The 21,009-nt window shown below is 38.7% G+C and overlaps 4 protein-coding genes across 5 annotated transcripts; all 4 read right to left on the bottom strand.

Moving 5' to 3' along the window:
* Positions 1-1,180: 1,180 nt before the first annotated feature.
* On the bottom strand, positions 1,181-4,581 carry LOC128360409 (P2Y purinoceptor 13-like). 2 transcript variants are annotated; one of them, XM_053320837.1, is made up of 5 exons: positions 4,410-4,581; positions 4,112-4,146; positions 3,187-3,286; positions 2,711-3,100; positions 1,181-2,168 (listed from the first exon to the last, which is right to left on the bottom strand). In XM_053320837.1, exons 4-5 carry the CDS (start codon positions 3,080-3,082, stop codon positions 1,704-1,706), a joined length of 837 nt encoding a protein of 278 aa, XP_053176812.1. In that variant the 5' UTR covers positions 3,083-3,100; positions 3,187-3,286; positions 4,112-4,146; positions 4,410-4,581; the 3' UTR covers positions 1,181-1,703. The 2 variants fall into 2 exon arrangements, with proteins under 2 accessions (XP_053176812.1, XP_053176811.1); XM_053320836.1 differs by lacking the exons at positions 4,112-4,146; positions 4,410-4,581 and having other exon boundaries at positions 3,187-3,395.
* Positions 4,582-6,216: 1,635 nt separating this feature from the next.
* LOC128359920 (P2Y purinoceptor 13-like) lies at positions 6,217-7,221 on the bottom strand. The gene has a single exon (XM_053320233.1). The coding sequence runs from the start codon at positions 7,219-7,221 to the stop codon at positions 6,217-6,219; it is 1,005 nt and encodes a 334-aa protein (XP_053176208.1).
* Positions 7,222-9,634: 2,413 nt separating this feature from the next.
* Positions 9,635-10,618, bottom strand: LOC128359919 (P2Y purinoceptor 13-like). The gene has a single exon (XM_053320232.1). The coding sequence runs from the start codon at positions 10,616-10,618 to the stop codon at positions 9,635-9,637; it is 984 nt and encodes a 327-aa protein (XP_053176207.1).
* A 1,839-nt stretch (positions 10,619-12,457) lies between these two features.
* p2ry12 (purinergic receptor P2Y12) lies at positions 12,458-14,613 on the bottom strand. The gene is made up of 3 exons (XM_053320948.1): positions 14,557-14,613; positions 14,053-14,314; positions 12,458-13,514 (listed from the first exon to the last, which is right to left on the bottom strand). Exons 2-3 carry the CDS (start codon positions 14,302-14,304, stop codon positions 12,669-12,671), a joined length of 1,098 nt encoding a protein of 365 aa, XP_053176923.1. The 5' UTR covers positions 14,305-14,314; positions 14,557-14,613; the 3' UTR covers positions 12,458-12,668.
* Between the last annotated feature and the right edge of the window lie 6,396 nt (positions 14,614-21,009).

Raw genomic sequence — 21,009 nt, 5'->3', positions numbered from 1 at the left:
CTCAGGTTTTATAAGAAATTGCCACTACCTGTTGCCACTTCCCCAGTGGCTCTCTCCCTGAGGATGGAGACAGGTATGCTGGAGTCACAGCAGAGCCCCACCAGCTGCAACCAATTCCATAATCAATAACTTTACTTTCATTAACCACTTAACACACGCCTAATTCTAAACACCGATTGGCTTGTGTGTGGTGTCGTCAGAAGCAGAGGAGGCTCACGGTCGTAAACATCTAGTCACGTGTACTCTGAGATGGACGTGCAGGTCAGGAAATGACGTAAACGGACCGTGTATGGTTTGTTATTTGTGTTATTACGTTACGTGTTGGACTAAATACATGGACATATTGAGGAAAGTATTTCGGTTTTATGGAAACGGATTTCATATTTCACAAGAATGGATATTTGGCGAGCTGTACAGAAAGTGCTGAGTCATAAGATGATCGTTGTGGATAAAGGGAAGACTTTGAAGGTATGTAGGCATTATAGCTTTTCTTACTTAGCTCAGGGGCTAGCCGAGCTAATCGCTAACACTATTACGGCTGTGAGCAACCATATAAGTCGTGATATAAGTCCAGAAGAACTTGTGGCTACCTCCTAACATCCGTCCCGTCCCGTAGACGGAACAGCGTGCGTTAAGTGGTTAAGCCCTGCTAGATTCACACTACGAAGCCATTTCTCATGCATTTATCAGTTTTCTAGCTGTTGCTTATGTCCTGTGACCTGAAGTCCTATCTGCTCTTGCTTTAGTCCCTGTTTCCTGTCCCTTGTCTTTTCAGCCTTGCTTCTCTCCCCTGGTACCCCACTCTATCCTGCATCCACAGGTTCCCTTCTGGACCAGCTCCCCTTGCCCCAGACTGCCTCAGCTCAGTCCAAGCTTCTGTCCCACTTTTCCAGCTATCAGTACTAGTTTCCCCTGGCCTGCTTTATTAAATATCTTGTCCTACCAAATCCAAAGCCTCTGTGTGTCTGCATTTGGGTTCATCTGCTCTGCCCCATGTAAAAGAAATGGCATTTGACTATACACTTTAGACTCATCTCCAACCTGTTCACCTTAATTGTGACATATGTAATATGCTTTAGCATGTTCACTAAGAAGCTGTTCTCATCACAAAAACACTTAAAACACAATGATAAGCTCTATAATAGCTCTATTATAATAAAAATGAATAGTCTGGTTTCCAATGTAAAACTTTAACAACATACAGTTACAGTATGACATATTTTTATGATTATCTATTTATATTATCCATATATTTGAGCTGTATTGTTAAATTGTTATACAATTATTATAATAAAGTCCTTGGTAATGCTGTGTGTGGGGTGTAATTCATTTGAGAATATGTCCTGTCAAGATGTTTACAAAGGGAAAGTGCAGTTTAAACAAGATTAGACAGAAGGAAGTTGAAGATGACAGTGAGCACAGTTAAGGAAATGTGGTGGATGAGTTAGCAAACATGCACAAGTGCTTGGTTAGTACTGTATCAGAAACGGAAGTCATTGCTGTAATGAAACTTCATGACTATTTGACTTTTTTCTGTGACCTAGCATTGTCCTATCAGCAGATTTTGATCATCTTGCAGTCATTTTGGAATATTTACATGCCCTGTCGTCAAAAAAAAAAGGCCATTGACAGGTCAAATTACACAATTGTTCATGTGCCTCGACAGTGACTAAACATGTCCCGGTGAATCATTGTCCAGTGTGTCACTCTGGCATGCCATTGTATGACAGTCTTTTACTGTGGGGTATCTGTGACATCTCCAGCTGAGTTGATGTTGCCGTGAGAGAATCCATGGTACTTTTGTGGAGAACTTTAGGGCCGAGTGCAGCTGTCAGTCTTTTCCTAAATACCTTGCACAGGAACACGTAGATGAGCGGGTCCAGACATACATTAGTAGCCGACAGCCACAGGGTGGTTTCCTTGGCAACGTAGAGTGCCTGGCAATGACTTGCCACGTTGCGGGTTTGGGTCAGAGTGTAGGGAACGCGGGCAAAGTGAAAGGGGGCGAAGCAGATGAAAAACACCCCCACCACCACGAAGACCTTTGCTTTTGTTTTGCGACTGGCGGCCTGAGATCTGCTCTTTGAGGCTTTGTAGGACTCATACACCTTCTTGCTGATGAACGTGTAGCAAACCACCATCAAGGCCAGGGTGCCCCAGAAAATCACCTGAAAGTAAAACACATCCACAAGACATAAAACAAAGCAGCACCCTCCTACAATGTTTCTCATGAATACTTCTGAATTATAGCTGAAATTCAAAAGTCAGATGTTATATCTATATTGTAATAATTATTTTAGGGAATCATGCACACAGCAGATTTATAAGGGGGATTTTAAAGTTTTTGGCAAATTAGCTTATTTGTTTTCTTGTCAAAAGTGAGAAGATCAATACCACTCTCCGGCAGCTGGTTAACCTTTATCATAAAGACTAGATACAGGATGTAAAAAGAGAACTGGATATAGAAACCAATAAAGCCACTTCCTAAATTTTTCTGTACTTTTTTTTTATCATTAGTGTGGGGGGTGCGGGGTTAATTGTATGTTTTAATGTTTCTCAAATTGCACATTTTTCTGTTTTATGTAAAGCACATTGAGTTGCCATTGTGTATGAAATGCACTATATAAATAAAACTGCCTTGCCTTGCCTAAAAACTACACGTTCCATCAAATCAAAACAATTTCAAACAATTAATTAATTTAATAGCTACCTGACAGAAGTAGTTGAATCCTTCATGCCAAAGCAAGCCAGCTTTGCTCTTCATGGAGCTGCACTTCAACTTTCCTCCAGAAATGCGTGGTGGCTGATCACTTAAAATGACATTGGGTAGTGCTAAAGATAACATCACTGCCCAGACAGCTGCACTCAGCTTCTGACCGACACGGACCTGCTGCAGGGCGCACTTTCCAAATGGCCTGACTATCTTCAGGTAGCGGTCCAGGCTGATGAGGCCCAGCAAGAGGATGCTGATGTACATGGTGATGTAGAAAAGAACTGCAGAGTACCGGCAGTGAAAGGCCCGTAGATGCCAGGAACCCACACCTGCATCACTCAGGATTCTCAGAGGGATGGTCAGAGTCATCAGCAAATCAGCCACCACCTGTTAAAGGATCACACATTTTTCTTTCTATTTTGATGCTCTGCACTGACAACAATATTCATGAAGCAAAACCTTTTGTGTCTTACCACGTTCTTTAGAAAGACAACAAATGTCGAGGTGCTGGGGATGCTAAAGAAGATCCATGCAGCCAGGGAATTCAGTACAAGGGCAGCTATAAAGAGTATGCTGTACAGAATGGGGAAAACCACAGCTGTCACACTGGTGTCCCGCACGCACTTGACAGAGGCGTTGGACAGGCTGTTGTTCATCTTGCAGTCTTCATTGAAACGTTAGAAAGGTTAGACATAATAAAATGACATTAATAATGATGACATTGATGATGATGATGATAATGACATGATATTATAGAGACTGTGTTCATATGAAGATATAAAGAAATTACATGAAAAGGCCACAACCTAAATATGTATGGAATGATTACAGCATTGTGGCTGCTGAGCTACGTCTTTCCTGAATAACTATAGCTGACTTATTGTTTATTATTGATAAAGGGTTATTTATTTATTTATGTGGTTTATTTAGTTTATTTGGTTTATTTAGTCTTACAGGTTAGGTATTTCTCTGTCTTTAAATAAAATAAATCAAATCCAAAAACATTTAAATAAGTAATTTGTTTTCTGCACACACTATAAACAGTGTAACCCTTATTTGGCAGTTAAGTCTGTCAGTTGAGATATAGAGATATACTGAGTATGTAGTGATGAAGACTGCCAAGAACTAGTGCATTTCTTTTCTTCTGTCTCTGTCACTAACATGCCACTGCATAGTGTGTGGTCTTTACATTGAAAGCCTTAACAGCTCAGAATAACATTAAGTGCAGGAGCAGATACTATGGCAACCAAGATATACAATAAAAGTTTTGTCTGTGCACACTAATGTTAATTAGACCTGTTACAACAATTGTTGAGCAAATGATATGGTCTTTGTTCCAAGCATAGAGAGCTATTTTACCAAGAAGAAGTACTTGTAAAGCTAATAATTGAATCTTACCTTCTTGTGGTGTCCTTGTCGTCTGGGATTATGGACTGTGGGGGCATGTGAAGAGCAAAGAGTAAAGCAACAAAAAACCACAGTATTTCAAAATAAGGAAACACACATTTCTGCTTCTTCCTTCTTAAGCCCTGGACAAACATGAAACAAAAGAAAATCTCCAAAAAGTCCAAGTGTTACTTTCAACTAATTAAGAAATATTACAAAATACTTCTCCTGACCTAAGGAGGTTTCAGTCTTGGTCTTTCCCAGTATGTCTCTCTCCCTTCCTTTAAGTATGTGTGTTTGATGCTCTTACAATGGGTGGTCTCTGGAGCTACTGTGTGGCTGTCTTGTCACAATCCCAACGAGGTTGCCAGTCTTCCTCCGGGTAAAAGACCCTTTCCTTCCTTGCTTCCTGTCCCAATTGTCTGCAGAGAGCCTTGTTCTGCTCCGTGCCAATCCCTCTGCCTCCGCTGGCTTGCGTCAGTCTCTGTAGCTGCTGACAGGCGAACACCAAAGGCATGGACTCATTTCTCCACTCCACACTCTAGGGTTAGAGACCTTCTGCACCCCTCTGCTCCTCCTTCCATTCTGCAGCTTATTTACCCCACCTCTATCTCTCTGGCCCTTCCTTTCACGAGACTCTGTCTTAGCAGCAGCCACCAGCGTGACTGTGGTTTTAGTGGGCATGAATAACAACGATGTATATGTATGTTATTCACATCTCACCAAATGTATTTTTTTTTTGTTCTTTTCAATTTGACCTTAAATGCACACTAGATAGAAGAGGTATTTTTATTCCTTGACTTTCAACCGTACATGAGACTCTGCTCCTGTTTTAGTGTTTTATGGTTTGTTTTTAGTTATTATTTTATTGTTTTTAATTTGTTTTAAAAACAATAAACAATTATTTTAGTATTTATTTCCTGTTAATTTGTTTTATGTTCCTGTGTTGTTTTATCTAGTTATGTACAGCACTTTGTTTCAGCTGTGGTTGTTTTAAAGTGCTATATAAATAAAGTTGAAGTTGAAGTATATTAGTTAACAAATGTTATTTTCACAGAAATACAGTATACATTAATGAACATTCTCTTCTCCTCGTATCTAATATCTTTGTTGTCTTAGAGTTTTATTCCCTTTCGTGCTTTCTTGATAAAAATAGTGCATTCTGAGAACAACACAACACGATTTCCTGTGTGACTTAATTTGGATCTGGACCAGGAATTTTTGACAGATGTGGAAAGACTAGCTGAGAAATTACATGTATGTGTTTACTAGAGTGAACTTTTAACCTATGCAACAGTAACTTCTTGTAGATGTTGTTATGTTAAGTAGAATCTGTTTTACTGTAAATGGAACAGACACGTGTGGTTTCCAGAACATGCAAGGACTGTGACTTCTGATAAATAAGCACAGTGTCACTCATCAGGTAACCACAAACAAAAAAAACTCATTTTTATTTTTTATCACAGTTTACTAAAAGTTATAAATGTCAGTCAAGTGTTAAGCCAGTTTTACATTACACGTTCCTTGTGTTACAATATATGTGATAGAAGGAAGATGAATAAACATACTTGTATGCCTTATTTTCTTTGCAGTAAAATGTTAAAAGCTGATGAGCATGTCACATTTGACTACCCTAGCTGGTGGTCACATTGCACATCTGCAGAACCCCATTACGGATATGACTCATTTTTAGTGTTACCACAAACTTGCCAAAGAGATGCAAATGTTAACTAGCTTTAACTAAACTTGTTTTGCATGGTAGTTTCATTTACAGTCCCTCCCTAGAACTCTGTTGGCCTTCTGATTTTGAACTTCCAGTGCTACCATAAAACGGTTTTGTTTACATAAAAACAACCTCATAACATCACCCTCTTGTCTCATGTTTATCTCATTCATCCTTATTGTATTTCCTGTTTTCCTGGTTCTCAAGCCATTTAGACAAGACACAAAACAGAATAAAATGACTTCAACATGGGCTATAAAAAAAAATCAATTGCATAAATAGCAAAGTGTGAAAGCACTTGAAACAGTAACTTGGCTTTTAGTCTACAGAATCTTCAGGGACATCTGCGTTCAGTCCATGTAGCATACATTAAAGCTTTATTTTGCACGACCTGTCAGAATCTAGTCTGTGGTAAAGTGCCCTCTTCTTTGCCTGCTGAGGCTACTTTGAGTAAGATGGATACATTTTTCATCAAAGAAATAAGCTTGTCCTTGAATTCTCGACACAAGAAGACATAGAGAAGTGGGTCAAGGCAGATGTTGGTGGTTGCAAGCCACAAGCTGAGTTCCTTAGCAAACTTGCCTATTAGGTAAGCGCAGCTAACCTCAGAAGAAAATTGGACTTGTTGGAAAGTGTATGGGATCCTGACAATGTGGTATGGTCCAAATGACACAAAAAACACAATGACAACCAGGAAAACACGTAGTTTGATCTTCTTCTTTCCCTGGTTGTTATTGCTGCCAGAGTTTCTGAAAGACTGGATGACCTTATTTGCAATACAAATGTAGCAAACCACAATGACCACACTGACAAACCAGAATAAAGCATTCATATAAAGTACTACATTTTGATGGAATTCAATCCCAACCGGTCCTTTATACTTCATGCAATTCCTGTTATCTGTCAAATTAGCCACTGATTTGTTACTCAGAATTATATTAGGTAAAGCAGTGGCTCCAAACATGATCAGCCAGATTGAGGCTGATATCAGTTTGCTTACGGTTAGATTCTGACCAAACTTGCTGTGGGGTATCACGATCTTGAAGAAACGGTCCAGACCGATGAGGCCCAGCAAAATGATACATGCGTACAGTGTACTATAGAAAATGACACTGGAATAACGACACGAAAATTCATATAACATGTATGATGCACTCGGCATGTAACTGGCAGCTTTGATTGGAATGATCAAGGTCATGATTAGATCAGCTGCCACAAGATTTTTCAGGTACACCACAAAGGTGGTGGTGGACTTGAGGTGCAGAGACACCCAAGCTGCCACGCCATTCAGCACTAAGGCTATGGGGAATGTTAAGCAGTAGAGAGCTGGGACAATGCTTGTGTTGTAATTAAAACTGGTACACCCCACATCATTGCGAGACATCAGATCCGATGGCATCGCTGTACCTGAAAGAAAATAAACACCTTTTAGCTGTTCAGCTGTTGCCAAGAAACATGTTGTTGATGTAGACGTGATGTGCTCAATATTATTCTTGACTTTTAATAGTGATTAATCTTTGAGTTCTCCACTCACTCTCTTGGCCACTGTCAAAGGGAGGATCCGTCCATTCACCCATTTTTCACCACCTATGCGAGTCCAGGTTTCACACAGAGCGGGCTAGACAAAGCAAAGGGAGCAGCTGCTATAGTTTTTTCATTGTGTAATTGATTTGTTCTTAGTCATATCTCATATCATCATTCAGAAAGTAATCAGCAAAACCCTTTCCTTCCATTTCACAAGGTTTCTGCCTAGCTTATATCTTCTGTTACATACAGCACAAAGAAGGGTGCTTACATTTACTGTGAGAGGAAAACAATACAAAAGAACATAAAGTAAATTAAGAAGTGCACATATAATTTTACTGAGGACAATTTATGGGTTTCTGTGTTCTGGAAGGCTTGTTCCCCTCTCTGCTAAACTCTGTAAGAGGTGCATGTGATTTGCTTGAAAGTAGATGAAGAAGTAACAAATTCAAACTGATTGAGCCCATGGAAATCTTACTGGGCATTAGTCAAAGAATATTACTTTTCCAAGTTCAACAACATTGCCTTCCAAGATATTGTCTTTTTTCCTTTCAGTCTGCAGAAGACAAAAAAAGTTCACTTCAATTTGATCCAGTTTTCAATTTGATCCAGTCATTTCAACTGAATCAGATTTGCCTGATTCACTTGAATTTGAAAATGTTTTCATTAATTATAGTCATATAGTGTGACATCATTCAAATCTTTGCTTCAGTGCATTCATTAAAGGATAGGTTCACGTTTCTTTCATGGTAATAAGAGACTAAACATTACCAAAAAGTTTTTCCTTGCTGAAGTGCGGAGACAGACTTGAAAACATGTGAACTTACATTTTAAATTACTTATTTAAAGATAATTGATGTTAAAAGAATTAGTTTAATCTATACTTTTCTCGTCACAGATTAACCATTCTTATTTCAAATGGTAGAATTTAATAATGACTTACAGTTGATGACTTGAATCACTCTTCTTGAGCACGAAGTAGTCAGGCAGACCAGTGATCACTGAGTGTTAAAGAAACAATGTTGATTTACCTAACAAACAAATCAGCATTTCAGCTGTAATAAGGCTGGCAATTTATCACAACTTATGCAAAAATAGGAAAAACTTGCTATTTATCCAAAAGCAACACAGACGTCATACATCCTGGCAACAGTGGAAACACCACAGTGCACAGGCTTCCTTCATTTGTATATTAACTATTCTGACAGCACCATTTCAATAAAACCAAAACAAATCTTTAGTATATGTTCATAGTGAAATAAAATATTGTATCTGTGTAGCTTTGAGTATTGTCCTCCTAACTGACAAACTTTAGCTCTATTAGCTTAACTTCACTGCTTGGTATTGAGGAGTCCCTTGTTGCATATACACATTATTACTTAGAGTATAGTTAAAGACAATGAAGTCATTTAATGAGGTGATGAAAAACTTAAGAAATTAATTCAGTTTAAAGAAACAAATTCTTGGCAATTGAGCAATCCTTAGCAAGGATGTTCAATTTGGATACACGACTTGTGAGAGAGCTATTCTTTATTTCAACTCAAGATATAATAAGTCCAAACTTTATGGCTTTCAATTCTATTTTTCTTTCATGCAGTTGAAAAAATGTCCACTATTTTGTATTGATTGGTCAATAAAAGTAGTAATTATGAAGGGGATAACCTATAATTTCCCCTATATTCTCCTAATTTTTTATTCTTCTCCTAAATTCTGTCCTATATTGTTTTCATTATTCTGTTAATTTAAATCTCCTCCCTTATAAACCCATGACAAGACAGAGTTATATCATTACTGATGGCTAATGAAGACTGTGACTGAGGGGGCTCCTGACAACAGAAAAAATAAAGCACACATTTATTGGTATAGTTCTCACAGAAACACTTCAATGTGGAATTAAAACATTGAGTTGTTGAAAACTTGAAAAGGATGTACTTACATACAGTACGTGGTGCATGCATAAAAGATACACTGCTCTGAGACACACAGAGGTTTAAACATTGACTTTGATTTAACATTTGAACACACAAAGCAAAATATATTTGAATAGACCATGTATACAACAATCAAATTTTATTCATCATACATTGTTGATCTAGTCTTAGTGGACCGTTCATCTAGAGATGCTAGTCCTCAATAGTTCACTAGAGGGCGGTACAAGATAAAACATAAACATGAAACATTACTATTAGAATGCTTAATCACTTGGCCACAAAGTGAAACTACAATTGTTTGCCTCTAACTGCTGAAAAAATGTTTTCATGTATTGATAACTAATAATGAACTTCTCTCTACTGTGAAGTCTCCTCTTTTTCTCCTGAACATAACTCAATACCTCTAGCTTTCAACATATCAACCAGTTTGTCTTTGAACTCCCTGCACAGGTAAATGTAGAGGAAAGGATCCAGGCAGGCATTAGTAGTAGAGAGCCACAAGACAAAATTATAGGCTGTCATCACCCATGTATCAGCACAGACATTAATTTCAAAGATTTCATAAATTGTGAATGGAATGCGCATGATGTGGAGAGGCAGAAAGCACATGAAAAACACAAGTAGGATCAGGAAGACTCGCAGCTTGGTCTTCTTCTTTCCATTGCTGTTGTTGCTCCCGGAGTTTCTGAAGGATTGCAGGACTTTCAGGGTGATGCAGATGTAGCCAAACACAATCATTAAGCTTACGAGCCAGAAAAGGATCTCCATAAATATAACCACAAACTTGTGAAGAGTCACACCAGCTGGACTTTTCAAGGACATACAGAAATCTCCTGTTTCATTAACAGGATCCTGGTTAGTTAGAATCATAGTTGGGATAGCTGTGCTACCAAATATCACAACCCAAACCGAGATGGACATTGCAAAACTGAAGGCCAGGCTTTGTCCCAACAACTTTCCACATGGCCTAACAATTTTGAAGAAGCGATCCAGACTGATGAGACCCATAAAAGTAATGCTTGTGTACAAACAGCAGTAGAAAATTACAGAGGAGAAACGGCACGCAAACGCCTTTAACTCTAATGTGGCTCTGGGGTGCATGCTAGCTGCCATCAGCGGGCTTGTCAGTGTCATGAGCAGGTCAGAAGCCACCAGGCTTTTGAGATAAACTATGAAGGTGGAGGTGGATCGGAGGTGGACAGACACCCAGGCTGCTGTGCCATTGAGCAACAATGCAATGGGGAATGAGATGTAGAAGAAGTAGGTGACAGCCACATTTACATTCTTGTCAAGTCTGAACTGGGCACAATCTGAAGAGAGGTGTGATGAGTTGTTTGACATCATCATAGAATCTGGAAAATAAAAAACACATAGAGATCAAAGAAAGATAGCAAACTAAGAGTTTTCAGCAGACTCTGTTAAGTGACCAACCATATCCCAGTCTTTTCATTTCATTTTTTTTTGTTCGTTTTGATTCTGCACTATGTTTCAACAACCGCAACAAAACAATTGTTAACAAATGAAGGAGACAGGAGGCATTTTGGTTGTACCACAATCTGGGTGACATTTCAATTGCAACTAGGTTGCACCATTCTGTGATGCAAGACAGAAATCATGTGAATTTAGCTGGTGACTCCTGCCTAGAACTTGTTTGAAACAGGGAACAACTGCTATTAATGTTTCCAGTTTGCAAAGTTGAATCTGATTTGCATTTACCATTAGTTAAAAGACATTTTCTACCATGATTTGTTTATGAATGCTGAACTAGAACATTTGAATGTACGCTGAATGCTGAACCTGACACTTCCACTTTTGACACTGAGAGATGGAAGTTATGCAATTGCAAATTGTTTTCACCACAGAGAACAAAACACTGGACTGGACTGTATTATTTCATCACATAGAGACATGTTAAATATACATTCTTATATATTTTAGGGACATCTTTCTGTTGAGTTGCAGACCCTTCTGCACATCACGTCTCAGTTGCTTTAATGCTTCTTTCTGTCCTCTTTGTAATAGTTTTGGATTTAATAATAATCATTAACTGGATTCACCTCACCAGTATATTCACACTTAGATTATACACATTTATTGTTTATTTGTGCATTTAAGGGCCATTCATTAACAGTGATCAATGAAGAAGAAATACAGAGCATGCTAAATTAAAGCTTCTGCGCAATAAGCTTTTATTGTAGGATTTTTGAAATTGCATATATTTATTTCATTTATCCTCCAATCATCTCCACTGTTTTGTGACTGGTTAACTTAGAAATATCTCTCCCACTGCACAGAAAGATCTTTGTTTAATTGTGCTCTAGACCATTTCATTTTGAGAAAGGTAAGTTCAGGGTTGATTGTATTTTAACAGCAATGGATGTGCATAGATACTGTTAACAAAACTATAAGCCACACTAAAATGTTCTCAAAATGATTTCATGTTCAGTCTAAATTAACTTATCTTTTTTTCTATCCAACTTGTAAATTTAACATTTTCTTTTCCCAAAACAAACAAAGCATAACATTCATCCACTCACCAAGAATGCTATTTCCTTACCTTTACACCATGCAGCTTGGGAGGTAAACACCTTAGAAGAGTGTGTCGGCCCTTTCAAACAGAGAGATGCAAATCCATGAACAGTGAGCTGCTCCAAAGGAAAGTGGGTTTCAAATAACATACAATGTGGTTGGCCATGTTTTTTAATGTACAGTGAAGCAATTTCTGTTTTTAAAATGTGCTTCCCTTGTTGTAACTTGTCAGAGTGATTACACGTTTTTAGAGTTTAATGCCACAGTATTAATGTGTGACAATATAGGAATGGCATAAGATAAAGTAGCACTTAGATGTTTTGTGTGCTTTTTTCCTAATACTAATAATTTTTATTCTATACTTATTCAGTGTCAGGACATAAATCAGTTTACATAACATAACCTTCATCCACATTTAATAATAACAGGGATTGTGAGATTGTTTTTGAGACCACATGAATTCTATGCAGATCAGACATGTGTGAGGAATACTGAGGATGGTCTTGAAATTAGATTTATTTTCACTGTGTAAACATCACATTACTTCTTTTCAAAATTAGTAGGAAACAATAAAAGGGAAACTACATGTTGTTTTCAACTGGAATAGAGAACAGAAAGAAAAACAACAAAAACATGCTGACTATGTTTGACACAAGAGAAATGAATCAACAAAACTATGTTTTTCATTTTGACAGTTTTTTAGTAAAAATCACAAGTCACAGTTGATTAAAATGGCAGAAAATATATTAGCTGCAGTATGTCCTTTGATGTTCAGTCACAAAGCTGGATTTGAATGTGTCATCTGCCACCAGAAGCTGCACATTCAGATACATTACTGAAGTTTTCATCATGTCCAGTGGCTCTATATACAGTCCGAGGAGTCTCTCACGGCAGTGCTGCCTGAGTCTGTGTCTGATCCTTTCCCTGTTAGCCAGCTACACGTTCCAGGTGGCAGCTGCAGGGTCTTGAACAAGGTTGTCCTGAAGGACTTACAGAGAAAGAAGTAGATGACAGGGTCCAGAAGAGAGTTAAGGGATGAGAGGAAGAGCGTACTTTCCTTCAACTGAAAGAAGAAAAGTTTGAGTTTACAGTCAAAGAGAAGGCCTTGGGTCTGGCTCATGGTGTACGGCACACGGGCAAAGTGAAACGGCACAAAGCACAAAAAAAACACTGCCAGAACTAGAAATACATTTGCACTCATTTTTCTTTTTGCTTGGTTGGGCTTCCGGGTTGTAGTCCTGCTTGGTGCTCTACATATAGTCCCTCCAGTGCTTTGAGACTTTGTGCGGGAGTAGGATTTAAACAGCTCTTTGGTGATTAAGGTGTAACATATTATTACAGTTACCAGGTTACACCAGAAGATAACCTGGCATACATGATTTACCACCACATGCCAGTTGATGCCAGCGGGGGTCTTCAGGTCACTGCACTTGAAGTACGGTGAAGTTGGAGTTTTATTTGTCAGGATCACATTGGGCAGACAGAGAAGCAGCAGAAAGATCCAGATGGCTCCAGAGAGGAGCTTCCGACGGGTCAACCTGGCTGCGTTTGTCCCCCTAAAGGGCTTGAGGGTCTTTCTGCAGCGATCGATGCTGATGAGGCCAAAGAAGAGGATGCTGATGTACATGGTTAGGTAGAAGAGCACTGAGGAAACTCGACACACAAATACACGCAGACCAGTGGATGCCATGTTGGAGTCTGACAACACCTGTAGAAACACAGAATTGGATATTTACAGTTTAATTTACAGTTTTAAATTTATTTCAAATTCATGCAATTTATTCTATCTACAGTTAACTGTAGAACAAGTTAGTAAAGTTAGTTAGTTAATCAGTATAACTCATCAGAATCATTAATCAGAAAAACCTTTGTGTTGCCAGGTTGTTTATCCTCCTCCACTTGGTATGTCTTTTGAGCTGCAGGGAGTCAATGACTTAATATTTAGGGTTCATCATTTAAGATAACTTACCAAATTTTGCTGATGTCTTTTGCTGTTTATTGGAAAGTTTGAAACTCAGTATCAATCAACTATCAATGACTTTATTAACATGCACAACTGGACAATTGATGTTTATTACCCATTTTCAATGACTTACAAATTACAACAGATAAGCATTGAATAACATTTTTTTTTTCACAATCTGGTAACCAAAGTTTTTCTTATTGGCTTATGGCTGTTCCATAAAGTATTAATACAACCTTCATAAAGGGTGCTTTAAAAGAAAGTGGCATGAGTTTAGACAAACCTTAAAAGGGAATGTGAACGTCATAATGACATCTGCAACCACAATATTCTTCAGGTATATAATGAAGTGAGACCGTGAGGGGATGCGTAAAAACACCCAAACTGCCAGGCCATTTAGAGTCAACCCCACCAGGAAGAGGAAGGAGTAGAGAACGGGAAAAACCACCGTCTTCAAAATGTTGTCACGGGAACAACTGCTGTTGGAGTGGCTGTGATTGCCAGGGACCAGGGGGAATGTTGCATTTCTGTCCATGGAGAGACTTCTAAAAAATACAAGATAAATATCCTCTCCATGAGTTCTCAAAATGTTTCGGGGAAAAGTAAATCATGATTGTAATGACTAATACAGAAGCTGAAACATTCTATCTAAACCGTTAAAGTATAAAGAAATACAATACAACATCAATTTTACATGGGTTCATACTTTAAAAACATTCAACGTGAACTTTTGTTGTTATTGAATAACACATTTCAACATTGGTAAGTACAGAAAACTCTAACTGACCTGCCTGTTAGTTCAGCCCCAGAATGATCACTCCTTGGTCCCAGTGGAGGTTTATGGTCCTTCTGTTGTGTGTATACTGTAGAAATGTGCTGCGACACACACCATGTGAGAGGTCCAGACAGTTTCATTGTTGCAAAGTGTGCAGTGTGTGTGTGTGTGTGTGTGTGGGTGTGTGTGTGGGTATGTGTGTGTGTGTGTGTGTGTGTGTGTGTGTGTGTGTGTGTGTGCGTGTGTGTAGGCATAACACACAGGAAGACTTTCACTTTGTCTTCTCCTTTCTGTTTCCTGACATGAGGAAAGGCTGCAGACTACAGACTCTTGACAGACAGACATGCTTAAAGACTATACACAAGCAAAAGACAGCTAAAAGCAGCTTGAGTGCACACTAAAAACCTTCAAGTTATTGTCATATTACGAACCCTTTTTGTCTTTCAATCAGCTTTTCTGCTGCACTCTCAATTATGGAGAAGCAGTTTGTATTTTAGGATTCTATAAATACGTAACTCCTGTTTGCTCTTTTAAAATGTGTTTCCTCTTATTCAATTTGGATTATTGTGTAATCTCTGCTACTTCTGCATTTTTTCATGTCATGGCCAAGCTGAACTTTTTCTTATGTTTTTTTCTTTGAATAAATGAATTCCTACTCAACAGTAATTTGTCCCTTTAAAACTGTTGTTATTTCCATTGATATATTGCTTCTAAATTCCTCAAAAAGTGGAAAAACTGCCACTAGACATGGGGTGTGCTGGGAAAAATAACTTGTCAAATCATGAGTCATAATAACATCCTCTTTTTTCTATAACTTCTTGTTCCCTGGCAGGGTTGGTGAACTGTATCCTATCCCAGAACTGTCTGAACACACATTTCTTTATTGTAACATGTACAGCTATTTATATAAACAATATCCCCCAAACGTGCAAGCTGCCCCCCCCCCCCCCCCCCCCCCCCCGCCCCCCCAAAAAACAAAACACAGACACAATATAATGCAGGTTCTTTTAAAGCAAGCAGCTTGGAAGCAAAACCCTCTGTTCCATAGTGGAAACAAATGTGAGACAGTTTTTGGAAGATGTTTCAGTGGTATAAAACTTTCCCACTGCTCATAGTCCAGTTCAGATTTTGAACTCTCTGCCTTGCCAGGTAATTTTGGTTGTAACATTATTTACTATGAGCTGTCTAAACCATGTGTGATGCTGTGAAATAGACAATTCTTGCCATTTGTTTAGTTTGTTTCAAGTTGTTTCTTTGTCCGACCTCTCTCTCGAAGAGAAAGCATGAGGAAATGTCCTTCAACTGTTGTACAGCAAACAGAGTCCAGTCTAATGGTCTCCAAAGAAAAACATAATTATGAAAAAACAAACAAACAAACAGGCAAACAAAACAAAAACAAAACAAACAGACTAACCAAAAGGTTACCCAGGTCAATATTTAAGGTGTCTCGCAGTGATTAATAATTAACCTTTCTTACCATAGAAATCTCTCAACTTTTGTGTGTCAAGTCAACGATCACTGTGGGAGTCTGCAGAATGGAGAGTTCATCAGTGAGGTGATATTCTAGCAGTTTGGACTGTGTCACAGGAATAATAAAACATGTCTTAAGAGAGCTTTGACCTCCTAAATGTTAAAACAGAAGACAAATGGACGGCACAGTCCAGGTGTCAAAGAAGAAAAAGATAAATATATTTACAGCCATCTGCTTGTCACGATGACACCAATTCTCATTCAGTCTTATAACTGACTGTTATCCATTCAGGGTACCACTGTGATTATCAAAGCTCATAAGCTCTTAACCCCACTGTAGAAAATCCTCCTTCCTGACCATACCTAGGGGGCTGGAACTTCAGCTTTAGCCTCAGCCTAATGGGTCACACCTAAACTGACAAGAGGCCTGGCTCAGGCCTTGTTTATCCCTTTGTTTGCTAAACCATGCTAACCTGTGTGTGATATTAGTCATCCTCTCCAGATGACTGTGCACCAGATGCTTTATTTGAGTAAGTTTATCAAGGTTAGTTATCGCTTTGTTTAATGCCCAAATGAGTGCCTTGCTATGATTAGGATTTGTTTACTGGTTATTGTTTTCATTTGCCTTTTAGCACTGGATAAGGAAACATGTTGAATGGCTTTCATCTGCAGTTATCATACAGTACTTTAACTGGTGTGCCAATACAAATGCTCGTAAAATAACCCACCCAACTACCACAAAGTCAAGTTTCTACACAGTAAGTTGTTGGTACTCTGTTTTGTTGCTAAACTTCATGGTGTAAGAGGAGTTTCACAACATCTTTTTTTAAACTATTTTTCTTAAAACTATTATATTAAGAATTAAAGCCACATTTCTGCACATATTTTTATCTACTTCTCTTCTCATCACCTGACCCCAGTGGCCCTCTGCCCTCTATTCTCCTGACTGCTAGCAGTTAACATGGCAAAGCTGCAACTTCCTGTGTCTGGGGCAAGCATGAGCAGTCAGCAGCATTCACTTCCTTAAGTCCTTTTTTCCCTGAATGCTTATCAAAATATGTGTGTGTACATTTGCACGCTGTTATCGTTATTGTCACATGTATAGCTCAGCCTAAATTTAGTAATTTCAATTTCCCTCTCCATATTTACATGCAGTCATGTTTCCCACAGCTGTGACCTCTGCATCTGCATCTGATTAGGACTGTGTCAAGCATGCCTTCTCCTGAAGAGCTACAGTAGCAGCTTCTCAGTTTAACACTGGTCTGTCTGTTTCATCCATTTTCTATTTTATCTCCTTTCTTCTGGTTCTGTTCCTTGATTTTCACCTCTATTTTGACATGAATTGATCACACAATTAAACAATGTTTTAGATCGTGTATTCTGTTTCTTTTGGTAATCAAGCGCTAAAATAACATCTCCAGGTTCAATCATACATCTTGCATTAATGTTTTAAATTTACATGAGTCATTCAGACAAAGGCATAATCAAATAGTGTGTAACTGAGTGTGCAGTTGCAAATATGCATTGAGACACATGGGCAAAGCTGCACAGTACTCACATAAACAGTAATCCTTTTCAGACTGACAGGAAGAGGGGAATGAGGAGGGGCAATATAAAATAAAGTAACACAAGACTTGACTGAGTTTCCATTTAAACCCTTCTGAGCCTCCTCAACGCCCCCACCACCTACACACATGCCTTTTCCTCTCCGTATGTGCACTGCTTTCCTTACCTCCCACATCACCCCTTGACCTTTAAGTCACCACTCACTCTCACTTTTTTCCAGTTCCAAACCACAAGTCTTCTGTTGCACAGCTACCGTCTTGCTGGTCAAGATAAACACTTTTTTTCACCCTGTGGTGATAAAGAAGTTAGAGAGCAGCAGGAGAAAAACGTCATCTCTTCTCAGCACATAGGGAATTACTTCTCACAGCCAGGCTATGAGAAAAAATAGCCTCTTTACGTAGCCTTTGGAGGGGCTTTCATCACAACAAGTATGAGGTTAGGGAAAAGGTGATGGAAAGAAACCCTGGTGTTGGAGGGCAAACATCAAGCTAATAACAGTCACAGAGCTGTTACAGCTGTTGTCTGAAAAGCCTAGTTGATCTGAGGGCAGGATGAGTCCGAACTATGACCCTAAAAACAATTCTCAACGGTTGATCATCTTGTCATCATGACAGGTAGACAGACATGAGCAGGGGTCATCTTACCACACAGAGTGAAAGAGAGAGAAACATTCATGGTGGTCTTTGTTTTGTTTTTGACTGTCTTTGTCTTTATGTATGCCTATTTGTGTGTATACATTTCTTTTGGGAAGCTATCAAATTATCTTCAGCTCACACAGTTGAAATGTGTGGGCCACATTTTGTTTTGACAGTATAAGGTTTCTTAAACTACTGTGCTGTTCAGTGCAGTGTAGGTTCCAGTGGGTCTGCCTCCCATATGCTTGTCCAGACTGGCAAATCTAAAGCAGTTCATATGAAGGTGAAGGGGGAGATGGATATCACCAAAGAAAATGGTTAGTTACAGGATTTCTAGATTGTATAGAAAAAGAAACCAGATTTACTGTCAGATAGCATAAGGCTGTAAAGCATTTATGCATAAAAATGCATTAATGGTCCATTTGTCCTACCATAGCTGCTAGTTTTATCTCTTCAGGGGCTTTGTGAAGGCTTCAAACTACTGCTGACTGAAATGCATTCCTCCATTTCTCATGAGCCCCATGTGTCCACTATGGGTGTATTGACTGTCTGCATCAAAACTACACACACGCACTTGTACATCAATGGGTCCAACTGGCTCCTGGGTTTTCTTCTCTACTGGTGAATGATGTAGTTGATTCCATCCTGTGCTCCAGTTTGTTGCTCACATAGACGTTTTCCTAGCAACTGCTCTTTTGTTTGTGTATTACAAATCGGTGCTCATCTTTCAGGTCTGGTATATGTATCAGTGAATGACCTACTAATGAACACTACCTGGCTTACATTTACGCAGAGGAAACATTCATTTTGACGTACATACATAATGCAAAGAAAACACCTCTGAATGTAGACATTCAGACCAATGAAGAAATAATATAAGCACCCATCTGTTTTTATGTTTTACCTTACAACTTTTTTAAACTATATGTTTAATGCAAATCTTAACCTCAACCTTAATTTAGCTCCAATCAACTCACCAGTTGTCATGATAATGCATGGTATCTTTGGTGTTTCTAATGTACATTCCAAATAATATGCCATGTTACTGGCCATGGTATAGATTATGTATTATGGTATTGGCCAAGACGCAAACACAACAACAGTGTATCACTCTAGCAGTATATGTCCATTTGTATTAATACTTAACTTTACAATGATTTTATTTTTTGAATGAATGGCACATGGTGTTTTTATGTTGTGTTTTGAGTACATTGTGCTCAAATAACAACATAGCAATGATAACCTAGGTTCACAGATCAGTCTCTAAACAATTCACTTATTGAGACTGAGGACAATCTCCCAGCTTTCCTTGTTAGAATTGGTTGGAAACATTTAGGGAGTTAAAAAAACCCCAGCATTGCAGAAAATCTTGAGGGCTGTCCTTATATATTGGGGCGGTGACATGCAGTTTACTACGGAGGATAATGGGGGAGGACCATCATTTCCAGTAAGGCATGACAACTTACAACTTCACAAAAAGTAAGGGGTGTAGGTTTTTTTTTAATGGCTGTTCTCACTGCTGTTCAAGCAACAACCGCACATTTAGAAATCTTTAGACTTTGGTAGACTGAGATATCTGGTTGTCTGGTATCATAAGACTAATAATAACTAGGTTCTGGTTGTATGGGTTACATACCAATTTGCCTACTACTTTATAATATTACCTAAGGTCATCATTTTGTAAATCATGTGTACACCATGCCGGCCAGCCAATATTTTAAGCTTTTGTACAAATGGATTTAGGCCCTGTAGGACAATAAAACACAACATTTCATTGGTAACACATTGATTTTAATAATGATATTAAATTACTTTTTGGCCTTGAAGAGTGATGAGGACACTTTGGTGAGCATTCATTAACCTGTACAAGCTTTACTGAACACAGGATAGTTGCTGTTGTACTAAGAGTCAAAACCACTGCCATCCCCTAAAACATAATGTAATGTTAATGAGAAAAACTGTAACCATGGTATGTTTTTTATATAGAATTGGCATTATCATTATACAAAAGGATTTTTACACAATCGTAGAAGCATCACATTGGGAACACATACACATCTATACTTTTCTTTTATTGCCCCTGGCAGCTGTCAGCAGTGGCATTTCCCCTTTAAATTCTCATCCTAAGTGTTGATGTTTGACTGATGAGCCCTCAACCCACTGTCTGAGAAAGCAGGATGTGGAGATGTGGCTTGTGGATTGGAAAAGGGAGGACAACAGCTCCCTTTGAGAGGCTGTTCAGTCCAGGATACCTCACATACTTGACAGGGTGTCTCTGTGTGCTCAACAGAGACCTGTGTGCACACAGAGGGCAACAGATAGGCCAAGGGACAGGGCAGAAGGCATCAGCTGTTAACTCTACTGGTGGGGAATACTTGTGCCAAAAGGTCAGTGTCATCTACAAAGTAGATGACACATTATTCATGGTCAAGCTAACATCTAAACTCTAATCGTGTTCTGAAAAGTCCAAACTAAAATATTTGAAGGGAGAGAACTCAATACAAAAAAGCCTCCCAAAAAACAGATGTATGTCTTCCCTCGTGTTCATAAAGCAAAACAATTCCAACAAATTCATTGTCTGCTTTGGACAGTAGACATAAAGTAATAAAAAGATGTTACAGAAACGTGTTTTGAGAATGTCTGGAGCAACTTTTATGATCCAAGTAGCAAACATGACTTCAGTAGCAACCAATGAACTCAGAGCTATTAGAAGGGTTTGTTTTCCTGTGATGTCATTGAGGTATCTGGAGCTGCTAGGTGCTGTAAAGACAGACAAGCTGCAACAAATGGTCTG

The sequence above is a fragment of the Scomber japonicus genome, chromosome 6, assembly GCF_027409825.1.
Source record: "Scomber japonicus isolate fScoJap1 chromosome 6, fScoJap1.pri, whole genome shotgun sequence".
Classification (NCBI taxonomy): Eukaryota; Metazoa; Chordata; class Actinopteri; order Scombriformes; family Scombridae; genus Scomber; species Scomber japonicus.
This window is presented reverse-complemented; position numbering and strand designations above follow the sequence as displayed.

Bases quoted from the DNA above. Each gene is read 5' to 3' on its own strand.
- LOC128360409 (XM_053320836.1), bottom strand. From the start codon at position 3,369: ATGAACAACAGCCTGTCCAACGCCTCTGTCAAGTGCGTGCGGGACACC. The intron at 3,101-3,186 runs GTAAGACACAAA...ATCCTTTAACAG, and splicing joins TTGTCTTTCTAAAGAACGTG to GTGGTGGCTGATTTGCTGAT. The intron at 2,169-2,710 runs GTAGCTATTAAA...TTTTACTTTCAG, and splicing joins GATTCAACTACTTCTGTCAG to GTGATTTTCTGGGGCACCCT.
- LOC128359920 (XM_053320233.1), bottom strand. From the start codon at position 7,221: ATGCCATCGGATCTGATGTCTCGCAATGATGTGGGGTGTACCAGTTTT.
- LOC128359919 (XM_053320232.1), bottom strand. From the start codon at position 10,618: ATGTCAAACAACTCATCACACCTCTCTTCAGATTGTGCCCAGTTCAGA.
- p2ry12 (XM_053320948.1), bottom strand. From the start codon at position 14,304: ATGGACAGAAATGCAACATTCCCCCTGGTCCCTGGCAATCACAGCCAC. The intron at 13,515-14,052 runs GTTTGTCTAAAC...GTGTTTCTACAG, and splicing joins CGTTCACATTCCCTTTTAAG to GTGTTGTCAGACTCCAACAT.